At 45.2% G+C, this 15928-nt stretch overlaps 1 protein-coding gene across 1 annotated transcript in view; it reads left to right on the top strand.

Annotated features, from left to right (window-relative positions):
* The window catches only part of KIF3C (kinesin family member 3C), a 35851-nt gene that overhangs the window by 13850 nt on the left and 6073 nt on the right, over positions 1-15928 (top strand). Inside the window, exons 2-5 of the mRNA XM_008577070.1 lie at positions 4830-4931; positions 5597-5719; positions 6909-7027; positions 7453-7569. Coding sequence (XP_008575292.1) covers positions 4830-4931; positions 5597-5719; positions 6909-7027; positions 7453-7569 — 461 coding nt within the window. The remainder of the gene's footprint in view (positions 1-4829; positions 4932-5596; positions 5720-6908; positions 7028-7452; positions 7570-15928) is intronic.

Raw genomic sequence — 15928 nt, 5'->3', positions numbered from 1 at the left:
GGAGCGCCGCCACGCTCCCAAGCGGCGCACTGTAGCAGTGCGCCACCGGGCCGGCCCACCGGTCATCTTTTTAAAAAAATAAAATAACGGTAATACTTCATGCCTATGATGCTGTAAGCGGGAGTGCCGCCACGCTCCCAAGCGGCGCACTGTAGCAGTGCGCCACTGGGCCGGCCCACCGGTCATCTTTTTAAAAAAATAAAATAACGGTAATACTTCATGCCTATGATGCTGTAAAAAAAAGTGGTTCCATTATTTACTGCTGGCAGTGGTAGACTAAGTGCTATAAACCATTAGAAAGGTAATTGGGCAGTATGTTCCAAGATACACAAAACATTTATAAGCCTTTATCCACTCCTGAAATTTCTTTTTAAGAAAGTCATCTAAAAAAGCAAAAACTTATATGTACAAGGGTGTTTATTGTAAACATTTTAAACAATGTAAAGGGGTTAATTAAATGTATTATAGCTTATCCACTCTAAATATTATATAGTCATTAAAATTATAGTTACGGGGGGATTCGGAGATGGATAGTTGGGTAAAGGGCAAAAGAAAAATCATGATTTGTAATAATATGCTTATAATAAATAATAAAAAACAATAGTCATAAACATTATGGAAGTAACAAAATGCTTGAAATATTAGATAAAGTGGAAATAGCAGGACAGAAGCTTATATTTATACTTATATTTATAGAGGTGAAAAAATGATGTATGAAAATGGAAAAGTCTGGGGGGGGGAACAGGGAGAATTAGCCATGGGTAGCGAATATATGAAGTTTCTCGTTTTATTTCTGAGGTTATTTTGATGTTGGTATGATTTTTTTCCTGAAAGGACAAAAAGACAATAAAAGGTTAAAAAATGCGTCCCCAGCATCCCTTAAGAAACTGTTAAATATTTAATCCAGTACCAACTCCTGAGATAAATTTCATGAGTTTACTACCTTCTCTAAACAATAAAACTTCCTTTTATTTGTCCTAAAAGCTGCTGTTTTCAAAACTCAAGGTATAAGCTCTTACTCTATATCCCACGATTGACTGGAAAAGTCTGGATGTTTCCTTTTTGCACCCATTTTTGATTGTGCAGTTTTCAGGCTATCCTCTTAACCTTTCTTTGTCTCTGCAGACTAAAGAGTCCTATTTTTTAAAGTTTCTTATAATAGCCCTGGGATGGTTTTAGCTGCCTTTCTCTGGATCTTCTTTCTCCTGTCTCTGGAGATGCAGTAGAGGCTCTATACACAGTACTCCAGATTCAGCTGCATCATGGTTTTATACAGCGTAATGTTTTTTGTTTTGTTTCCAAAAAGCCTTCATGATGGTGCCTGGCCAGATGCTATTGAGTTTTTTAGCTGTGGCAGCATATTAAGCCAATGTCTTCTGGGAACAATAGAGAATTACTCTCCTCCCCACCCCCACCCTTTTTTTTTCTGGCTTATAATTGATTGCCCACAGCTATTGTGTAATGAATAGGGTTAGGATTACTTTTCCCCCAAAATGTAAAACTGTAACTGAAACTCACCTGCCATTTTTTGTCAGCTCACATGACCTAGAAATTCTCTTGTACATTACCACCTGGAAAGACATGGGGACATCTGTGAAGTTGGTTATTTCACCAGTGCACTCTCTCTCAGACAATTTTTAACATAGATCAATACTATTGTTTAACACTTGAGCATTTTTCCATCTAGAGAAATACCTGTCCTTTCCCTAACCAACTACCCCTTTATGAGAAAGCACTTCCTTTTTCTCCATCTCTTCATCCTGCATGTAACTTTGAACAACCTCTGATGTACAACCTTGCCAGGAGTGTTTGAACATCCAAAGTTCTGGCCACTGGCTTCCCCATGTGCTGTAATAGCGTATTTTGTCCCAACTTGAATGAACTCTCAGAGATTGGTCAGACCAGATTTTCTCTTACTAGAAACACGTTGATTTTCCTTTAGCAGGTTCTACTTCCTAAAGCGCTAAACACAATGACTACAATAGAAAGAGTCTGGGTCTGGATTCTGCATTCAAATTTAATGGCCATGAAGTGACCTTGGATGGGTTACTTAACCTTTGAGCTTTTGTTGCAAAAAAGATGGTGTTAAGAATATGGCCCTTGGAGAAGTCCTTTTCAAACATTAATGTGCACACAAATCACCTGGAGATCTCAGTACCATGCAGATTCTGACTGGATTTTTTTGAAAGCACCCCAAGTGATTCTAATATGCAGCAAAGTTTGAGAACTAGTGTCTTTTTATTGGGTGGCAAAGAGCAAAGAATGCTAGAGTCACATAAAATGCTGAGGAAGATGTAGAGGCTGAAGTAGGCGGCGTGTCCAGACTTGGAGACCAGGCCAGTCTCCCCTGAAGACCCAGTTACCCGCTAGTTACAGTGATCAGTTATCCATGGTCCACATGGTAGGGAGCTTCCTCCACGGGGTTCCCCTTTCTCTTACACTCACCCCACCCTCCTGCCAGGTTTCTGATGCTCAGACCCTGTGACAGTGAGTGTGGGCTGATCAGTTGAAGGAGGAGGAGCTGGGATAAAGAGCCTGGGCCTGTTCTGGATAAGAGAGCCCAAAGAAAGGACCTGGAACCCCCTGTGGGACTACCCTATCCTAAGGATTCTGTTCAGTTCATCAACACTTATTGAGCACTTGCTGTGTGCCAAGCACTGTGCTAAGCCCCAGGGACCCTGAGATACGAGCAAGACATGATTCCAGCCCTGAAGAAGCTCACAGGGGACACAGGATGTAAACAAATAATGGTTCTGTTATGGGAAAGTAGTAGGAATATGTCCCGTTATTGAGGAGCCCCAAAAGAACAATTTTGAGGAGATCAGGGAAAATTTCCCCAGACACACCCAAGCTGTTTCTTGCAGGATAAGTAACAGTTTTGCAGGTGGACGTGGAGTGGGAGGAAGAGTCCAGACCTGTGAAATGCCATGGCATGTTGAGGGAGCTGGAATTCTTTTGGTGCAGTTGGAGTGCAGAGCACACATGGGAAGTGAGTGGCAAGAGGGCTGGGACGCCAGGCCAGCCCCCAGCTGTAACTGCTACTGACCTTGGATTTCATCCTGCAAGAAATAGTTTGAAGGAGAGAAGCAGCCGTTCAGACTTGTGTTTTTGGTGGATCCCTCTGGGTATCATGTGAAGGATGGATGGAAGGGGAAACTGAGGCAGCAGGGAGTCCATAGCAGTGGTCCAGATGAGTCATGAGGATCACAATGAAGTCAGCAGCTGTTCGTGAGGATGCAAAGGAGGGAATGGTATGAGCCACCCACGAAGCAGATTTGATGGCATTTAATGACTGGCCAGATGTAGGGGTGAGTGACATGCAGAGCAAGGACTAGGGTGAAGTAGGTGAGCCACTGAGGGCACAGAATTTAGTCTATTCACTTGTTGTCACAACAAGGTTGTGCAAATGCCGACCTTGAGTGAGAAGGAGTCTAGGATGAGTTTAGGTCTGTGACACTGTAATGAGGTAACTAGTGACCATTAATCCAGAGTGCAGGCAGCTGCAGTCTGGCCTGGAAGACAACCAGCTATCCGCAAGGGCTACTTCCTCTCTCCTTCGCCTCCAAGGCAGCATGGGAGCCAGGTCTCCGACCTCCCAAAAGCAGCCCTTAACCCCTGTCCTGCTCTGTTCCCAGTGATATGGCTTTCACAGGTGGCCCCTACTCCTCCAGTCTGACAACACCCTCTGCTGTGACAGCCCTAAAGCAGATCAGCTGGTCCCACTGGGAATAATCCCAGTGGGGAGGCAGCCAATTTCTTCTAATGGCTCAAGGTGATTTCAACCTTCCAGGAGGCCTGTGATGACATCAGAGGACAACTGGGTGCCCTGAGATAGGACTCTCTTATTGGCAATTCCAAAAATGCATTTTATGTAGTCATAATTTAACACTTTACACAAATCCATTATTATTTCCCTTCAGATGCAAGCAGCACCAACTGAATGTGCCAAGCACTGATGAGTGGCTTTCACCGAGCACAGAGATCACAGAGCAAGGCCAGGGGTGCTGGGTTCTAATCTCACCTCTTTGTTACTTACTAGCTGCATGACCTTAGGCTAGTTCTCAGTTTTTTCATTTGTTAAATGAGGAGAGGAATAGTTCCTCTCTCTTAGGGGAGGATGGAGACAAGGGCCATCAAGGCCTTCAGCACCTAAAAAATAGCACTCAACAGATGTTTGTTAGCCATCCTGGAACACAGGTGGTATTGTTCCAATACTATAGATGCCAGAACTGAAGGGTCTAACTTGTCCAGGGCCTTGAGGTCAGCGGGTAGAACCTAAGTCTTTTTGGTCATCTCCAGAGCGCAGGCTGCTTCTGGGCCCCAGATTGCCCCTTATTGCTGCAGTCTTTTCCTTTGGCTTTTTCTTCTGCTGTCCACATCAAAGATTAGACCATTTCCTGCTGCCTGTGTTGAGAGCTGTCTTCCTGAGTCAGGATCCAGTTAGCTAAAGGGTTGAGCTGCCTGGTGACTGTATCTTCTATCTCCCGCTTCTGAACACCAGCTGGATCCTGCTTGCCAGAAATAGATTGCTGCCCCCACCCTCCCAGGCATGGTGAATCAACCTTCTCTGTGTATCCAAAGCAAATAGATCAGGTGCCCTATATTCCCCTGAGAGGTTCCCTCTCTTCTCTAATGGTCTTGCCAACAATGGGGGCCTTTTGCTGGGGCGCAAGAGGCTGGAGGGTAAAACTCTATTCGCATTGAGGGCCATCTGGGACACATCTTGTCGACTCCTAGAAGGACCACAGAGCAGGGAAGCAAAACCTCAGCAGCTGGGGATGCTGTGGCCCTTTGAAAAGCCCATGTTCTTAACCCCTCTGTGTCCCCAGGCCATGGAGAGCAAGCTGCTCATTGGGGGCAGGAACATCATGGATCATACCAACGAGCAGCAGAAGATGTTGGAGCTGAAGAGACAGGAGATTGCCGAGCAGGTAGGGCTGCCAGGCTTCAGGTCCCCTTGGGTCGTATGGATGGCCTTGAGGTCCTGTCTGGGGGGTATAGGACAGTATGCCATCGTGCACTCGGGATCCCTAGAATTACAGTGCTGAGAATCTAAGACAAGCCACTCTGGGTCCCATGGGGCACGGCTAGCAGATGGGTGAGAGGAAGTGGTGGCTCTATGATGTCAGCCTCCACAGGGCACCTGGTACTGATTCTTGGGCCTTCCACATCGGTCTGAGTTCTTTGCCAACTGTATGACCAACTTGTATTTCCCGAACCATCAAAAACCACAATTTGTTGGTCTTACCAATCAGCCGTGGCACTGTATGGGGAGAGGGGAGGCAGCTTGGAAGCCACGGTGATGGACAGCCATATATGTGGCTCATACCCTAGCGCATGCCAGCTGTTGGGGCTGGGGTCTCCATCCACATGGGACAGTGGCCATCGGAGCTGAGAGCAGTGTTCTGAGAGGCTCCACTGAGGATTGTGTGGGAGCAGTGGGTGTGGGCCATGGGATGTTTCTTCTCCCGCTGGCACCCATGGCCACAGTGAAGCCAGGTCCCAGGACAGGCAGAGTGAGCCAGTCCCCTGAGCTCCCTTGGCCCTCTCCCAGTACATGCTGCCCCATCGAGCCCCCTGCCCTCCTATGGCCTAGAAACGCCGTGAGCGGGAAATGCAGCAGGAGATGGTGCTCCGAGATGAGGAGACCATGGAGCTCCGGGGCACCTACACGTCCCTGCAGCAGGAAGTGGAGGTCAAAACCAAGAAACTCAAGAAGGTGAGATTCCACAGCAGGACGGGGTCAAGGAATGCTGAGGGTCCAAGAGCCTCTGCCCAAGAGGGGTGTGCTTCAGGGACCCCTCCCCACTTTGTTTGGACTGCTGAACCCTAAGTTCCCTTACCTGGGCTGCTGGGTGAGGAGCAGGGGGCAGGCAGGAGCCTGGTGTTGGGGATAGAATAGAGTGTTTTGTCCTGGGCCAGGGGGCTGATAGGCTGGGGATTCTGTCATTTCTAGTCTCCAGGGTTGCCATCCTCATGGTCCTGGGTAACTTCCCCCTTTACTGTGTCACCAATGAGTCACAGTTGGAATAGATGGTCCTGGAGCAGGGCCAGGGGAATACAAAGAGGTCTGAGAAGGAGACTTGAGCCTGGAGAAGCTCAGGAAGGCAGCATAAGGCCCTCAAGGACATGTCAAGGAACAAGAATATATGCTCACTAGGACCCTGCAAAGTCCATGTCAGGGTAAGATGTATACATGAGATGAGAGTCTAGGGCAGGAAGCAGCAAGTTCCAGCTTGGATTCTGGGAAGAACCTGGAGAGGCCTCAGGGTTGCTGATGTGGCCGCCACAGAGCAGGTGAGCCAGAGGCCCACACGCCGTGGCAGTTACCATGGACACCTCGTAGTGGGTTAGGCGTGGAGGAGAGGACCAGTGCTGCCATCCACACTCCCACTTTTGAGAGCCCTCGGAGAGGCAGGACGGGGGTGGTTCACCTTCCAAACTCGCTCAGGCCCCGCCACTCTCTGAGCCCTGGGTCTCCAAATGAGCCCTGGACCAGCAGTCCTGATATTTGGGTCCTAGTTCTGGCTCTTCTATTGACTTGACTAGGTGTGTGACCTTGAGCAAGACTGTGCCTCACCTTCCTCATCTATAAAAAGAGGGTGTCGGACCAAAAGGTCCCTGAGGTCCCTTCCAGTTGAACATTCCATGATGCTGATAGCAACTGAGAAAGAGCAGGTAACGGCCACAAGCCTCAGTGGAGGGGGCTGGGCCACCCTTTCCATAGCCCATCCCGATTCTCAGTGGGGGGGGCCAACAAGGGGAGCTCAGGCCAGGGACCCCAGCCTCATCCTGGGCTAAGCCGGGGGACCCCAAGTCTGCAGCCCTCGGGACCGAGCTGGGTGACCGGTGCCCGGTGCCTTGCTGCCACACTCAGCAGCCTCTGAGCTGCCCCTGTCCCCCTCCAGCTCTATGCCAAGCTGCAGGCGGTGAAGGCGGAGATCCAGGACCAACACGACGAGTACATCCGCGTGCGGCAGGACCTGGAGGAGGCGCAGAACGAGCAGACCCGGGAGCTCAAGCTCAAGTACGGCCGGTTCCTCTTCCCGCGGCGCGTCCCCCGTCCTCGGCCTCTGGCCCCTGACACCCCGCTCCTTCCTGAAGGCTTCAGGCCGACTGTCTGCTCTCCCACGAGCTCCTCAGGATAAGCCGTGTCTGCGGGCTGAGGGACAGGCCCAAGTTCGGAGGTTTCTTCTACCTCCTCTGCATGTATTGGGCGGACCCCCAAAGTGCATGCTGGTTGCTGGCCAGAAAACTGCACAGACCCCGAGCTGCAGTCTTTGCATTAGAAGCAGCGGTTTTCACTCTCCGTTGTTTCTGTAGGGATCCCCCCAACCTGCTGGTTTTTCGATCTCCGTCCTCTCTCCCTAGTGGCTTATTCTAATACTTCAGCCTTCACATGCACCTGTGGTCTTTCGCGCCCCCAATTCCACATCTCTGTCCTGCTCCCAGGTACCTAATCATCGAGAACTTCATCCCCCCTGAGGAGAAGAACAAGATCATGAACCGACTTTTCCTGGACTGTGAGGAGGAGCAGTGGAAGTTCCAGCCACTGGTGACAGCTGGAGTGTGAGTCTCTAACCCACTGGTCTTGGCCTAGGGACTTGCAAGCCCACTCCAGGCTGGGGGTGTTGGGGAGCCCGAGGCCCTGCCTGCGTGCAGACAAATATTTCTGGATTGGGGAGGGTGTGGATGGAGGATGGGTTTCTCAGGACCTACTAATTCGTAGGAGGGGTGTTCAGGGGAGGGGGGAGCATCTCATTGGCCTGGGTTGCAGGAAATACCCTGTGAGGGGTCTAGGGAGGGGAGGAAGAGCATCTCAGCCTCTTGACAATCCTATCGAGCACTGACATCTGGCAAGTTCTGGTGAATATCTGTTTGTCAGGTACCACAAATAGCAACCATAGTTAATATGTGCCCAGCACTACTGTGTGTCAGACACTGTGGGAGACTCTGCAGACAGAAGATAGATCAGACATGGTCCCAGCTCACAGTCCAGTGGGAAATACAGAGAAGTAATCAGATGATGACATGATAGAGGTGTGATCCAGTCCTCATAGCCTCGCTCCGGGGGTGATTCAGCATTTCCACCTGTTTCCACAGCCTGGCCCTTAGGTGCCCCTGAGGCTATTGCCTGAGTGTGCAGCTCCCTCTGCTGGTGGCCACGAAGAACAAGACTATCAGATATTCAAGCTCAGCAGAGTGACTGCATCACCCAGCTGGAACACTGTCCCTTAGTTGCAAATGTGTATACAGAAGTGCTTAGGTGGCTGGACACCAATGCACTTCCCTGGAGATTCTTTGCTCTCTCTATCCTAGGAATATTAATGCCAGGATAGGGCAGGGGTCTCCCCAAAGCTGGTGTGGGAAGCTAATAAGAGGTCTACAGCTTCTCACTGGAACATCAGATCCCTACTTAATCTGTCTGCTTTCTGAACTGCCGATCTTACCCAAGTTGACACTACGCAAGTTTGTAAGTGGCAAGTTCATGAGTAGAGGACTTTTCAATGGTATCACTTTGAATTTACAATCCACCTTTCCAATCTAAGTAGAGACTCAGTAGTACAATCATCCAATACAGAGGTTCTCCACCCTGGCTGCAGCTAGATAACCAGTGAGTTGGGCTCCAGAGAGGCTGATTTAAAGGGTCTTGAGTGGATCCCAGGGCTTATATTTTTGTAAGTTTTTTCCCCCACAGTTTTCAGGTGAGTACCTTGAAAACCACTACTCCAGTGCCATTTACTGGAGGCAGATGCTGGTGAGGCTTCTGCTCTGTAGGGTTATTTTATGCTTAGAAAAGTTCTTGAGTTGAAAGTTTTCAGGTGAAGGAATTTTTTTGCATTGGATGTAGCAGCATCATCAACATGCTCAACTACAGATGGGATGAGAGAGGTTCTGAGAAGGCATAGTTTTTAACTTCTTATTTTGAAACATAAGAATTACAAAGAATTCCCATATACCCCTTCACCAAATTGTTAACACTTTGCCACATCTTGCTGTATTAATTCCCTCCTCTCTCTCCCTCAATCATTTAATCATTTGTGATTAAGTTGAAGACATCCTGACCTTCTTTTTTTTTTTTTTGTCCTTTTTGAGACCGGCTGCACCGCACTCAGCCAGTGAGCGCTGTGAGCGCACCGGCCATCCCTATATAGGATCTGAACCCGCGGTGGGAGTGCTGCTGTGCTCCCAGTGCCGCACTCTCCTGAGTGTGCCACGGGGTCGGCCCGACATCCTGACCTTTTACCTGTATTTCCTAAGAATGAGAACTTAACATAACCACAGTAAAATGGTCAAATTCAGGAAATTTTATATTGACACACTATTATTATATAGACAATATTCCCTTTTTGCCAATTTCCCAATAATGTCCTTTATGACAATTTCCCTTCTTTATCTGAGAATCTGCATTTTATTTAATTGTCATGACTCTTTAGTCTCCTTTAAGCTGGAACTGAGAAGGGATTTTGATTTGAGGTTTGCAGTTTCATGCTTCAGAGGAGTGTATACATTTCTCAAAAGGTTGTCCCTGTAATTTTGACTTGCCTGCTCCAAGCATGTGAACCAGACTCAGAGCACTGAAGCTAAAATGAGCTTTCTGCCAGATTATGAACTTCCATTCCTTATTTATATTGTTCAAGAGTTTACTTTCTTCCTTAAATAACTCTTACTTCAATTGCAAATGTAATATTTTTTTTAATAGAAAATTTAGATAAACATTGAAAGAATGAAAATTCCATCCATCTAGTGGTGGTGTGTGCTAACATTTGGATATGAACTTTCCATCTTTTTTTCTTATGCATAGATAAACTTTTCTCTTTTTTGCAAAAATAAAATGGTTTGCATATGCTGAAAACCCACTCACAGATTTTAAAAATTAAAATAGCTATCTTAAAATAGCATACTTTAAATAATTTTTAGAGTAGAAACTAGTAATAGCTTTTAAAAAGAAAGTATGCCAAAATACAGATCCTTCTTCACTGTTTAACTGTTGCTATTTCTAGCCCATTGTCTCTCTTATACCTATCTTCTGCTGTAAAGGCAAATTTGTGCTCTTTGTGTGCACTAATATATGCTTCTGAAGGCCCTCTGGCCACAGTTCTGCTGATGACAAGCACAGAAGAGCTGAAATCAGTGATGATCTTTCCCTACCTCTCCTCTCTCTTCTGATTCCTTCTACCATCCTGCTTGCAAGGAAAGTCATGCAGAGAGAAGTATTCAGCATCTTCTTTGCCATTGAAAAACCTGAACACTCTGGTCAATCATCAGAAGCTTCATGCTTTACCTCTGTAGTGTTTCTTTCTCACTATTCTTTGGAAAGAACCAGTCCCAACACACTCTCTTTAACTTAAATCTGCATATATTTGCTTCCCAGCCTCCATTTGCAGGTTTATGTTGGCAGCTCTTCTAGATGAATCCTAATTGCACTGTGTTCCCTGAAACTTTTATATTGAAAACTTAAAGATATAAATATAGTTACAAGGTTTTTAAAAACTATGGTTAAGTATATTTACAATTTAACCATGCTGTTTTATACAGAATATATATGTACCTGCTTGGAATAAAGACAGTGTATATTTTGTACAGAAAATATTCAAAATATATCTGGGTAAAGCTAAAAGATTTAAGGCAATTATGACACACCAATGTTCTCTACTGCACTTAAATACAAATTATACTAACAGTTATTACAGATTGCTTTTAAAAAGAACTCCAAGAAATAAATTACTTCAGAAACACTTATTAAGAAATATCAGGTAATTATGAGTATTTTTTTCTCTTTTTGTCACTGTCCAGTTTGCTATGTCTGGTGACTGCAATCAGCAATATTTAATGTGTATTTCAGAACTTTAACAATAATAACAAAAATACAAAAGACCAGTAAAAATGGATTTAGGAATTTTTATAGCGGGAGCGCCGCCACGCTCCCAAGCGGCGCACTGTAGCAGTGCGCCACCGGGCTGGCCCTGAAAAAAGTATTTTTAATTACTTTTTTTTAAGCAGTGGTGGTTAGAATTTAGTAAAAACAATTTCATCATAACTGAAATCCCCGTTGTGATTCTGACTCACTAGAGAGAGTCCTGGAGGGCCGCATTACGGAGAAGGTAGTTGCTGGCCCGGATCTCTGACATTATCTGCCCAAGTCCCTCATATCGCAGCTGAAGGCTGAAGGCCGGGAGGTCCTTGAACACAGCTTTCCTCCATGGTGCAGGTGCAGGGGCCGGGGTCGGACGCTGTGGACGAGCTGCCCTCCTCCCCAGAGAAAGGCGCTGGATCCCACCACTTGCTTCACGGGGGCTAAGAAACGTTACCTCACTGGGGCTAAGAAACAAACAGAAAAACTCTTTCTTTCCAAAGCATATTTAACTAATCAGGGCATTGTTCCATTTGCTTAATTCAAGCCTGGGATATTTTGCTTTACTTTGGCCTGAGGTATTCTGGGGTTGAGAACACTGAAGGCTGCTCAAAGTGAGAGGAAAAATACTGTCTAAAAGAAATTAACTGAGGTCATGCTGTCCCTTTAGAAAGCTTTTGCAGGGAAAACATTTTCCTTCTTCCTACTCTAGCTACAAGCTTCTACCCCACATGCTTTTACCTGTACCGCTCTCTAAAACAAGGAGTTCCTGTCAAGCAATTCTTGAGATGTGCCCGTATCAATGTATTTTGGAAGTCTATTTCTTTCTTTTTGTCCGCTATCTCTATGCAGCCATTAGTGGATACAAATTAATTTCACGTGAGGTGCTTTCCACACTCACAATTTTGTATTCAAGTTACTTTGAAAGAACATTTTTGCAACCAGCTCCAGCAATGACTGTTTTACAAGTGTGACCTTTTATTTTTAGCTTCTCATAATAGACTTTATTCTTTTTTTTTTTTTTTGTCTTTTTTGTGACCAGTAAGGGGATCACAACCCTTGGCTTGGTGTCGCCCGCACTGCGCTCAGCCAGTGAGCGCACCCGCCATCCCCATATAGGATCTGAACCCGCAGCGGGAGCGCCACTGCGCTCCCAAGCGCCGCACTCTCCTGAGTGCGCCACGGGCCGGCCCATAATAGACTTTATTCTTTTTTTTTTTTTTGTCTTTTTTGTGACCAGTAAGGGGATCGCAACCCTTGGCTTGGTGTCACCCGCACTGCGCTCAGCCAGTGAGCGCACCCGCCATCCCCATATAGGATCTGAACCCGCAGCAGGAGCGCCACTGCACTCCCAAGCGCCGTACTCTCCTGAGTGCGCCACGGGGCCGGCCCATAATAGACTTTATTCTTAATTGTATTTATGCAAATTTCTCTTTTGAGGGTTATATATTTGGCAATGTCCATAGCCCATTGTTTTACAGTTCACAAAATTCTATTGTAACTTTAGCCTTTGGCCTTTGCGTCCCCAGCCACACTAGATTCTTTTCAAAGGCATCATGGTGCAATAGAAAGAAACTGTATTTGAGATTTAGAACATTCTCAGTTCCCTACTCAGCCACTTACTCGTGGCCTTGACAAAGTTCTTTAACCCTTTTTGAACCCAAGTTTCTTTGCTTATAAAGTGGGAATAATAATATGTACCTTGCAGGATTGTTGAGGTTGAAATGAGATAATGTGTGTAAGGTTCCAGGCCTGTGCCTGGTATAGATGGAATCATAAATAGTTGCAATCATACTGATAAGCCAATATTATAATTAATGGGACTCTGGAGAAACCAGTCGGCCTCTATTTCTTAGAAGTACCGGGCCGGCCTGGTGGCGCACTGCTACAGTGCGCCACTTGGGAGCGCGGCGGCGTTCCCGCCAAGGGTTCGGATCCCACATACAGACCGGTTCCTGCTCACTGGCTGAGCGAGGTGCGGGCGCAACACCGAGGGTTGCAATCCCGTGGCCGGTCCGGTCCAAAGGTTCACATTCCTAGTCTCCCTGATTGCACGACCTTGAACACAAAAGGCACTTCACTTTTCTGAGCTTCAGTCTCCTTGTCTGCTCTAGCCACACCTCAGGAGCTTGTTGTACTGTTCAAGTGAGATGCACAGAAGTACCTTATAAATAAGTTGTTAATTTCCTAATTTCCCCACTCCCCTCTTAGAGGGGACGATCCTGCACTTCCGCAGCATCTGTGGCAGGACTGTCTTCTTGCCACCACTGTCACTGATGGTGCTCTCTGTCCACCTGCACAGCCTCCCCACCGTCCTGTAGGCTCCGGGGCAGTGAAGTGAGCTGGAGCTTCTACAAAGCCTTATCTTTCCTCGTTTTCATCTGTAAAGAGGGTCAGCAGGGACTCCTGAGTGGGGTCCAGCACTCTTACATGCTTGGTAGACTGAACCACAAGAATCTTATTTCTCATCACTTCCGGCTGCGAAAGGCAGGCGTCGTTCTTTCGGCTCCTGCATGGCTTGTTCTACTATTCAAGGACAGAATGTCCTATCTGTGAATTATTGTTTCTTCTCTTCTGCCTTCCAACTGTTGCCTTTTGACTTTTTTCATTGCTCATTTTATTTCATTTCATCTGTATCCCTACTTGAAATTAGCAAGTGGAATTGAGAATAAGTAATAATCACAGCTGCCATGCGTAGCGCCCTTGCAGTGTACTGTGCTAAGTGCTTGCCTTGTTTAATCTCAGCAATCTGTATGAGAGGGATGACATATCTGAGGCTCAGAAATAGCAAGCCACCTCCCAAGAGAGCTTTAAGGGGCAGAGTCAGCATTTAAACCCAGGTATGTCTTACTCCACACCTATTCTTTTATTTTAAAAAATGGAAATAGCTTTCTTATTTTCTTTCCTCTCTTTTTGTGTTTGTTTGGGGTAATAAAAGTAATACATTACACTCACCAAGTTGCTGAAAGTGAGAAGTCTGACATACCATGAGTTGACTAGGATCTGAAGCAATGGAAACTTTCATAGGTATAACCACTTTGAAAAAGCAATTTGGCAATATCTTAGTAAAGTTGAAAATGCACGTACCCTGCAGTGCAACAATTTCATTCCTGGGTATATAACCTAGGGAATATTTTGAAAATGTTCTTGAAGATACCGGTACAGAAATGTTCATAGAAGCACTGTGTTTAGTAGCAAAAAAAAAAAAAAAAAAAAAAGAATCAACGTAGGGCTGGCTGGTTAGCTCACTTCGTTAGAGCATGGTACTTGTAACATCAAGGTCGAGGATTCGGATCCCCATACCTACCAGTTGCCAAAAAAAGAGAATCAACCTCAATACCCATCAAAAATACATACACACACACCCCCCCACACACACACACCCCACACACATATACACACACATAAAATGCTATATTGAAACCTTAAAATTCTCAGTGTAGGCTGTCTTATTAGCTCAGCTAGTTAGAGTACGGCCTTGTAACACCAAGGTCAAGGGTTTAGATCCCCTTACCGCCAGCCGCCCTCCACACAAAAAATTCTCAATGTAGCAATATAGTTCAACTTTAATAATCTAGATCTGCATGGATAAACATACTGAGCACAAAAAAAGTCCAGTTCATAGACCATACAATTCAAAATTTAGAAATAGGCATATAAATCACATATATATTGCTTATGAATACCCACATATAAAACTAAGTATAAAAACATACATGACATTGGTAAGCACCAAACTCAAGAGAGTGTTTGACTCTGAGAAAGGAGGATTGTAATGGGAAGCTTAAAAACTATATCTGTATTTTCTTTCTTTTTTTTTTTTGTCTTTTTTGTGACCGATAAGGGGATCGCAACCCCTGGTGTGGTGTCGCCCACACCACGCTCAGCCAGCGAGCACACGCACCGGCCAGTCCTATATAGGATCCGAACCCGCGGCGGGAGTGTCACTACGCTCCCAGCGCTGCACTCTCCCGAGAGTGCCACGGGCTCGGCCCAAAATGTTTTAATAACACATTTTATTTAACCAAATATTATAATTCCAATGTGCAATCAATTAAAAAGTTAATGAGATAGCTTGCAATCTTTTTTCCATCCGAGTCTATAAAATCTCATCTGTATTTTATATTTAGTACATGTCTCAGTTTGGACCAGCCACATTTCAAGGGCTCTATAACCACATGTGGATAGTAGCTGCTGTATTAAATGACACAGATCTAACATGTCTAATTTTATTTCACCCTCCCTGCAAGATGAGACCTATTACTATTCCCATTTTACAACTGGGGAAACTTAAGCTATGAGCAGTTAAGTAACCTGTCAAAAGTGATCAGTAACGAACGATGGCTGCTGCGCTCCCAGTGCCGCACTCTCCCGAGTGCGCCACAGGGCTGGCCCTTTATTTTATTTCTTTAAAAAAGATTTTATATAAGTATAACAAAGTGTTGAGGTCTGACAAAGCTGGATGGTAGGCATACAGATCTATATTATTTACTATACTTTTCTAAATGTTTGAAATAACTCATTAGATATAAAGTTATACACATTCATTGTAAAAAATTTTAGATATTACAGAAAGACAAATAAAATCACCTATAATCACATGATTCAAAGATAATAACATTTTGTTGAATGTCCAGAGTTTTTGTAAGCATACACATGCATGTACACATTTCTTTAAAAACAACAAAAAACTTTACCTTTTTATGTGCTTTTATATTTCATGTATTGTGGAAATCTTTTCATGTCTAAAGCCACACCAAAATGTTAATGACTACATAATATTCCTTCACGTGGCTGAATAATAATTTAACTGGTTCCTAGTGATGAACATTTGAGTTGCGTCTAACTTTTTGCAATTGTAAATAATGCTTCAGCAAACACCCCTGCATGTAAATTTTTGTCTCCATCTCTGATTTTTTCCTTAGGGAAATTCCTAGGAGTGGAAACTTGGATCAAAGAATATGCACTTTTTAAAAGCCAAGCCTGAGTTTTGTTTTGTTTGTTTTTTAAGTAACAGCTTGATTAAGATGTAGTTCACGTGTACTGGCCAGCCGCAAAAAAAAAAAAAAAAAA

This window comes from Galeopterus variegatus, unplaced genomic scaffold (genome assembly GCF_000696425.1).
Source record: "Galeopterus variegatus unplaced genomic scaffold, G_variegatus-3.0.2 Scaffold1447, whole genome shotgun sequence".
NCBI classification, from domain to species: domain Eukaryota; kingdom Metazoa; phylum Chordata; class Mammalia; order Dermoptera; family Cynocephalidae; genus Galeopterus; species Galeopterus variegatus.
Note: the sequence above shows the minus strand (reverse complement) of the source record. Positions and strands in the feature narration are given on the sequence as shown.